This window comes from Eumetopias jubatus, unplaced genomic scaffold (assembly GCF_037043125.1).
Source record: "Eumetopias jubatus isolate StellerSeaLion01/CBP00866 unplaced genomic scaffold, mEumJub1_p1.0 scaffold_5, whole genome shotgun sequence".
In the NCBI taxonomy this organism is placed as follows: domain Eukaryota; kingdom Metazoa; phylum Chordata; class Mammalia; order Carnivora; family Otariidae; genus Eumetopias; species Eumetopias jubatus.
Window position 1 is genome coordinate 27,807,425 of NW_028274811.1, and position 8,961 is coordinate 27,816,385.

The following is an 8,961-nucleotide window of genomic DNA, read 5'->3' on the forward strand; positions in this document are numbered from 1 at the left end:
GGCTGGCTGTGCCAGGGAGAGGCCCGCTGCCTACGGGGCCTATGGGGAATCTGTGACTGGCTGACACTGATGTTACCTCTTCTTTCTGGGCCCTGCTCTGCCCTGCTGCCTGCCTGCTCGCCCTCTGCCCTGCTCTGCCCCTCTGGCATGGCTGTGAGCAGACCCTGGCTCGCCTAAGAAATGCCGTGCTCGCTTTGGCCTCAACCAGCAGACGGATTGGTGTGGTCCGTGCAGGTGGGTTTGTCCCCACCACCATCCTCCCTTTGCTTCAAGCTGCTTCCCTGACTCTGCACATGTTCTGCTGGGCCTGTAGCCCTCCTTTGGTCCCCCAGTCCCATAGCATACCCACAGATTGGGGAACCCATGTCTCCTAAGAATGGAGAATGTTCGAGAAAAGAAAGGCAGACTCAAGAAGGTAGTTCTGGCCCCTGGTGCCTAGGGTCCTCTGTTAATGACGACCTGATGCTAAGTGTAGCAGATCTTCAGCAGGCCAATCTCATGTACCCCATTCAGTGGCCTGAGCCCCTGGCTACCAGGCTTACAACTCACCATGGTCCACCAGTTCCCTCACTTCTTCAAGTTAGGATCCCTGCCTGTGTCATCCTGAACGCTTGAATCTAAAAAACTAAAACAAGACCAAAAAAACCAAGGTGACTGTGGTAGAGAACCACCTGGATGCCAAGTGGTCACGTACCTCATCTCCTACCTGAGACCAGGGACTGCAGAGGTAGGGAGAGAGGAAGAGGGACTATCCCTGGGCTGTCCTAGCAAAAGGGCCGTACTTAGGCTCTGTGGCACTAAACCCGTGTGTTTCCCCATACAACAGAGAAGTGTGTATGTGAAAAGAAGCTATACCTACCAGGTGGCTAAAAAAAGAAGGTATACCCACCAGGTGGCCAAAGTTTGCCTGGCTGGGGTGGAGGCTAGGTCTGTTAAGGCTGAGAGTCTACCTCAGGCAGTAAGCTCACAGACTCTTAAGGAATACTGTCCAGTCCCTCAGACTGTCCACCACGCTCCCTCTCCAAGGGCAAAGAGGAACTTGGGCAGTCCGTTAAGTGTGTGTATGTACACACACGTTGGGCGCATTTGTGTTATTCTGCCCGAGCACCAGCCAAGAATCCACAAGCAGTGCAGCCCTTTGCCTTACTGCAGATCTGAGCCCCACAAACACATGAAGCAGAGGCTCCAAGGCCCAAACTAGGAGATGGCTCCCCTGGAAAACAGGAGGCAGCCCCCAGGGCTAGCCTGCAGGAGGTTCCTGTGCCACCCTGTGGCTGTGCTGGGAACTACACCTGTTCCGGGTCTGGGCCAGGCCCAGCAGAACTGCAATGCTAGGTTTGAAGGCACAGGCACATCACCCAAGTCCTGGGGACAGGGGACAAGAGGTCAGCTAGGCCTGTGCAAGGACAGCATTTTCTGGTTGTGGTGTATGACTGTGAATTCACCCTCTGTTTACAGATAACTCTCTTCACTATTCCTAGGAGGAAAAAGAAATGCATTCGGTACTTACCCGGAGAAGGCCGCTGCCCCAGCCCCGTTCCTTCCGATGACAGTGCTCTAGGCTGCCCCGGGTCCCCAGCCCCCCAGGACTCGCCCTCATACCTCCTGCTGCCCCACCTCCCCACAGAACTGCTTGCTAGTCCTGCGGAGCCGGCGCCTACATCACCAGGGGTCTCAGCCGCTCTCAGCCTCCCAGCCCCCTGGACCCCCCCAGGCCCTCCCCGGCACCCTGCAGAGTACACAGGTGCAACGACAGGAATCTCAGAGACAGGCAGCCTAGCATGCACAGGACACCTGGCCGCCTCCAGGGGCCCATCCTCTGAGAGGAAGCGACAGAGCCCCAAAGCACGTGGACACTGGCCAGGGGCCCTGTTACCTCCCTCTCAGGGAGCAGGCTCAGGAGACTTCCGAGGCTGCACAACTTCTGCCTGAACCTGGGGCCATCAATTCCAACTGCTCCAAGTGGTGGGAATCAGATCGGTGGCGTGTCATCTGATTAAGGGCATCCCTTGTGCCTACAGCAGCCTGCATCTATTCCTTTTATCACCTGTCTTGCTGGCCAGATGCCCCCTGCCTCCTCTGCTTTTCTGCTATAGGTCATAGATGGGCGGGACTGAGCCCAGCTGCTTTCCGTACCCTACACCTCCCCAGTCCCACCACTGCCACACCCTCCCCATACCAGACACTTCATGGACCAAGAATGAGCTGGTTTATGAAACAACACCTCAGCATGGGCACAACCATATGCTCAAGAGGACAATGCTTCTCTCAGGCCCGGAGAAGCCCCGTTGACAGAAAAGGAGTAATCATTCTTAAGCTGGACCAGAAGGAAGCCTCTTGCCATGTTCTCAAGAGCTTGCAAGACAAGGAGGGAATGGAACGGGTTAAATCTAGGCCTATCACCCTAGGCAACAGGAATGACCGGACACTACCTTATCAGGCAAGTATGGGCAGTGAGACCTACCTGGCTCTGGTTCAGATTACTTGGAAATGTTTCCAAGAGAAACTCAACCTCCCCAGAAGCTCTGATTACCAAGGTCCCAAGCCTGTCTCTAACGGCTGAATTCAACAGCTGAAAGAAATTATGGCCCAAAACCTGGTGTGCATCCCTCCCTACTCCAAGAGCCTCTGTCACAGCTCCATTTTCTGCTTTATCCGTGTCAGTCTTGGCAGCTCTTGAGCAGCTGAGGGCAAACCTCATGACAGCCAGTGCCTACCTTTCAGCACGAAACAGGCCAGCTTCAGTTTCCCGATGGGGCTGCAGGAAGGACCATCACCATCAAAGCAAGGAGCCCAGAGAACCTCTAGTGGTAGTCAGTGGGTTTTCACCACAGCCTACTTTCCCATTTCTGAGCCAAGCTTCAACCCTGAGCCTTAAAAAAAAACAAACTTTTAATTTAATTTTTCCCCCCTCTTCCTCACTGTACATAGCCTGAATCCAAAGAAAAAGGGCTGTTCCTATACCCGTACATCCCTCAACAAAAGCCTTTAGTTCCTAACTTTAGCCACTGGCTTCTCAGAATCCAAAGAACATATATTCTAGTGTAGTGTTGCAAGAAGTCTTGAAAGAAAAGGACTATTGTAGTGTTCAAAATATTTTTGTATTGTTAATGCATCATCAAACAAAAACTTTTTTAACATGAGAATAAAGATACTTTTTACTGGGTTTCGAAATTTTTCAAAGCTTGACTCTAAGGAATAAGCTGTTTCAGTAATAGAGCTTGACACTCTCCTTTTCTTACCCACAGCCATAAAACTTGGGGCTTATTCTCTATCATGGGACCCACATTTTCTCAAGACTTTCAATCAACAGAAGCCAAAGATTACTTTCCTCAACTCCCCTATTGGGGCTTAGGCCCTGCCCAGCCCCAACCACAAGAGCTAATAAGCTCCCTCTATGTGTAAACTCCCCAACCCTCGGACCTCACAAGTGATGCAGGGACAGGCCAGCCTGTATATGGGAATGGGCTGTAAACTGCCACCAAATACCCACACAACCACTAGGCTCCATCTTCCTCCCACAGAGAGAAAAGACCCCAACACTCCACAAGCACACATCCTATTTTGAAGCAAACCGGAGTCTCTCTTATAAGCTGGTATCAGAAAACTTGAAAGAGCATTTTAATAGCACCGTTTCCTCCCAAAGCTAATTGGGTGCTTAAAGTATCTTCCTATTTTTATACAAAACCTCTCCAGTTTGATAATCTACAGCCTCCTTTTTAACAGCAGTTTCTATCATGTTTAAGAATACTGTTAACTCCTCAAACTCATCATGAATGTAAAAGGTGCAAAGCCACTTCAATAGGTCAAGCAGATAAAAAAGCTGGGCAAGAAGATCCCAAGTCGCCATGCATTGTAATGTTCACGGAGATCTATTTTTGGGATTTTATGTTTAAAAATATTTATAAATAAAGTCATCTTCCAGAGTAGTGTCTATCTAAAGTAGGCCACTGGAAGTTGTAATCCCAGACTTGCTTTTTTTCCGGAAGGGTACGAGAGGAGACCATTCTCTCGACATCTGTCCCATTTAAAGAATTCCACTCTGGCCTAGTTGTTTCAAAAACTACATTTTAAGGCTTATGCAAGACTGGGTTGCTGCATCTGATTTGGTGTCTTATTTAGAGCACACTGGGTACAAGAACAATGCACCCTTTGTGTATGTGAGGGTACAGAGGGGGGCTCTGGCAACTTTGTTAAAATCAAACCAGCCTCTTAAAAAAAGTGACTTCAAAGAGGAAACTCAAATCCTCCTAGACCACACCAGCACATTCCTGAGGCCACAGGTGACTTGAAAGCGAAGCCCTAAATACAATTTCAAATAGTACACCAGTCCCACCTCTCTGCAAGCCAAGAACTAGCCCTGTTTTTAAGACCTCACAAGACAAGATGCCCCAACCTCCCTTACACATTCCCAGAAGAAAACAGGCAAACCGGCTTGGCATCTGTGCTGCAGCTGCTTCTCCTGCACTCAGAACACCAACGAGGGGGAGCTCAGCTCAGCAAGCTGCACCAAGTCTCTCAATTTGAACACACTCCCCCCCCCTTTTTTTATATAGGAAGCCCTGTGGCCACTCTTTTCTAGCTGTATCTTTTTTTTTTTAAGATTTTATTTGACAGAGAGAGAGGGAACACAAGCAGGGGGAGTGGGAGAGGGAGAAGCAAGCTTCTCAAGGAGCAGGGAGCCTGATGCGGGACTCCATCCCAGGACCCTGGGATCATGACCTGAGCCGGAGGCAGTCGCTTAACGACTGAGCCACCCAGGCGGCCCACTATCTTTGGAACGTCCCTAAAGCACCGCTGCCCACTCTGTACAGTAAGTCTGGCTAGAAAGGCCACAAGTGCCGGGAAACAAGACTGATTCTTTACATTGTTCCAAAGAAGAAATGAAATAGGTTCCTGCATGCATTTCTAGAAAAACAGCCTAGAAAGGCCAAGGGTAACAAACACTTGTCAAGCCTATATATCAAAGTAGAAGATTTGAGACCAAGAACAATTCCCTTGCCTTATATAAAAAAGCTGATTGGCTTTTCTTTGAAGTTAGAAAGGCTGCTTTACCATGACTTTCTCAGGTCTACCCAGAGCTTTAAGAGTTCACCAAGGGTCCCTGAAAGAGAGCTGACTACCCAAACAGACCCTGGTTCCTAGGCTCCATCAATGCCGACTATTCCAGTCACCTCTGTCCCAGAACTCTAATTCAGGCTCTTGGGCTCTCTACTGGCCTGGAGCAACTAATGGACCTTTGTTGGTCTATTTGTCCACAGTGGGCCAAAGGGGTCTGAGAAGAGCCCTGCCTTATGTACTTAAACAGCAGGAGACATAGGTGGGGACATTCCTATAGTCATTTGGCTAGAATCAAAGCCAGCTCAGGTCAGGAGAGATATTTTTTGAAATAATATAATAATACAATAATAATAATGTGGGATTAGGCAAAGTAGTAACTGGAAAAAGCAAATTCTGTCCTAGGGGTAGGAACTGTGCTATCTCTTAGCAGTTCTCAGGAGTTCAGTCACAGAGAGTAAGGAGTCTTTTATCAGCTATAAATTATATAAAATATAGTAGTTCAAAGCTGGTACTTCTTTCAAGTTCACCTGGAGCTCTGGACCAGATCCTCCTTTTCCATTCAGGTATTCTCTCCTTTATCTGAAGGCTTATTCTTTTAAGCACGTGCAGTCAATTTGGGGGCGGGGCGGGGAGGAGGAATGGGTAGGGGAAGGGGAGAAATACGGAGGAATTAGGTCGAAGGAACAAAGCAAACCAAGCCAGCAAACAAAGGCCACTCTGGAAACTCCTCTTGAATGTCGTTTTCTGACAGTGCCGCTCCCTCTCCTCCCAACCCGTCCATAAGCCTCCAGCCTCTGCAGAGCATGTGAAGCAGGTGAGGAAGCTGTAAAAGAGCACACTCACCACGGCAAGGACAGATGTGCGTCTGCACAACACAGGAGCTGAGAGCTGAAACCGAGCCCGTGAGGGACCCGGTGGGCTCGAAGGCTGGAAGGAGACGCAGGCTGGCATGCAGATCAGGTTTCAAGTCAAGCAGTGTCAGAAGGTCATGAGAACAGACACCGTAAGCAACTCTATTCTATATTCCTCCCACAAAATGCCTCTCGGTATTGGCACACACACGAGACGTAGCCAACAGTGTTAAGATGCCACAAGGCAGCAAGCATGTCATCTGTGAGTTAAATTATCACTCAAGTCCCACACTGGAAATCCATCAAACGAAAGCTCCCTGACCAACATCTTTATGCCACCAATAAGGTTCATATCCACTGACCGCTCAACAGTAAGGACAGCACTCAGTCGATCCTGCTTAGGTGTCCAAAAGGCTCAATGTTGGGCCACGGGACATATTCTCAACTTCTCACATCATTCGTCTTGATATGCACATCCAGTTCCCTTACTCATTCTGCCTTTTAGAGAGAGATTTTTAACAGTAAACAAAGGCATCAATTAGGACTCCAAATGCAAAACCCCCCATCACATCCTTCAGTACAATACTAAAAAAAAGTTTTAGTTCAACCACCCAAGGACTGCACTGCCTCACATGGGTCTGATCAACACTCTTCCTGGCCACCAAAATCCTATCACTAATCCAGCACAATGTCTCTTGCCAGCCTATACTCTCCAGCAGACCTGACACCCAACCCTCTGCTGGTGGTTCCACACTGCACTGCTTCCCCCCTCACCTTGGCATCTCTCCATCCCCAACCAAAACCACCAATTAGTTTCTTCTCACAGAACCTTTCTTAGGCCCTTCCAGCCCTAGAACCCCCATTTACTCATTAATCTTGTTTTGTCCAGGAACATTTTTATTATGGTTCCTCATCCCCTCCTGGCAGTATTTATGCTTTGTCTCATTAGCTACACCAAAAACTCCCAAGAGAGAAACCATGGCTTACACTTCCTAAAAAGAAGCTAGGAGCTACACTTTAGAGATTCAGCCATTTCACAGGCTTTCCCTTTACTAGCAATCTTTCGCCTAATTCTCTTCTGTACTAGCCAGAAATCAGTTTTCATACAAACTAAATAACTGAGGATTATCATCTTTTTAAAGCTTAAGCAACTTCACAGGAAGAACACTTGATTCTTTCCTATTTAAATATATAGGGAGCTTTAGAAAAAATAAAGCTCTAAAACATCTTCAAATGGGAAGGGGTGGCAGAAGTTAAGCTTCAAAAGATAAAAGCTTCTTTGGCCATGGATAGAGTGAACAATGCTCAGATCAAGAGGTCTGCTGCTCTCTCAGTTCTTAACTTGTGCAAGTTACGTCCTATGCATGTATACATCGCCCTGTAAGAGTCTAGGCGACCTAATTTCTTAATTTCCCTTGGATCGGCAAACTACAGAATTGGCCAATTTTTAAATAAACTAAGAAACTGGGGCGCCTGGGTGGCTCAGTCAGTTAAGCGTCCTGGGCTCAGAGTCCTGGGATCAAGCCCCATGTTAGGCTCCCTACTTGGCGGGGAGTCTGCTTCTCCCTCTGCCCCTCACCCCGCTCTCATGCTCTCTCTCTCCCTCAAATAGATGGGTAAAATCTTAAACACACACACACACACACCAACAACAACAAAAATAAACTAAGCAATCATGTGGTCTGGAATATCTGCCTGCCCTGATTCACATGCTCATAGTGACTTACTCTCCTCCAGCTAGTTCCAGTCTAAGCTCCGCACTACCATTAATTCATGTTACTGGGTCGCAGTCCTAATAGTCCACCAAATCATGGTAAAGATCTTGTTTAATTCTAGCAGCTGGTATGTTCCAACAGATGCAGAATCAACAGATCACAGCTGCAATGCTGCTCAGGAATTTTTCCCTTACTGGGATGAGTCTGTGGATCTTTGGAAAAATATAAAAATCGCAAAGCAATACCTACCTTGTGTATTAAAGGTAGATTTATGAAGGCAAGCTAATAAAATACAAAATATAATAGCACTTCAAATGACATAACTTGCTTCTACAATGTAAGAATTATCAGAATCTGTTTGAGGGGGGCATATCCTTAATCCATGACAATGTCAGAGAAAAAGGAATAAGCTAATATTGAGAAGGAATATGGTTTACTCTCAATCGTGACACAGTCAATGAAAAGCTGAGAAGCCAAAGAACTTTCACACGGGGGTCTTCATCACCAACAGCACCACCATGCACATAGCTACCATTTCCAACTTACCCCAAGCCAGGTAGGCACTAAGAGGCAGAAACAGGAACTCAGCCTCACAGTACGACTTTGTGCCACAGTATTAGTTTAGAACAGCTGGGAAGTGAGAGGGTAGAAGAGAGTGTATCTCTGGAGACAGGTTTGGCTACTATGGATAATGGGAAAGAGCCACTCACTTTCCCTGGGTAAGGTGAGGGCCTAGAAAACTTTTGAAGACTTATTAAAGAAATAGCAACTAGCAGGCAAGAGTGAATAGGGCAGGCAGCATGCAGCAGTCTGAAGTGCCTCTGAGCACCCTACCTATGACTGATGTGGGCACACAATGTCCAAAAATGGCCTGTTTTCTCTTATATGAACTGTCAGATCTTTATTAAACCTGAGAGTTTAAGATTATCAGGACGTTTTATTTAAAGCCTAAGGCCACAGTCTACAGAAAATCAGGAAGAGAACAAAAATCTTTACTATATTGTCTGTCCACTCAGTCTCACCTATTCAAAAAGATCCCAGTGTCCTTTAAATATGGGTAGTGCCATTATTTAGTCCTGTAATCCCAACAATCCTTGGAGGTTATAGAGATTGAGAACAGAAAATAGTAATAGGTTTTGTCTCCTGGAAGCTGTTATCTCCTTTCCAAACTACACAAGGCATGTGCTAACAATCCTCAACTTTCAGTTAAGAGTTCTATTTTTCTTTTTTTTAAGATTTTATTTATTTATTTGACAGAGAGAGAGAGAGACAGTGAGACAGGGAACACAAGCAGGGGGAGTGGGAGGAGAAGCAGGCTTCCCGCGGAGCAGGGA

General features: G+C 47.3%; 1 protein-coding gene across 6 annotated transcripts in view; it reads left to right on the top strand.

Annotated features, from left to right (window-relative positions):
• The window catches only part of TCF7 (transcription factor 7), a 32,911-nt gene extending 29,737 nt beyond the window's left edge, over positions 1-3,174 (top strand). For 2 of the 6 annotated variants that reach the window (XM_028103600.2, XM_088023262.1), the window contains exon 10: positions 162-1,452. In XM_028103600.2, the coding sequence (XP_027959401.2) occupies positions 162-313 (152 nt within the window). In that variant the 3' untranslated portion in view covers positions 314-1,452. The other 4 variants (XM_028103596.2, XM_028103599.2, XM_088023263.1 and 1 more) reach the window with 3 other exon arrangements.
• The last annotated feature ends 5,787 nt before the right edge of the window (positions 3,175-8,961 follow it).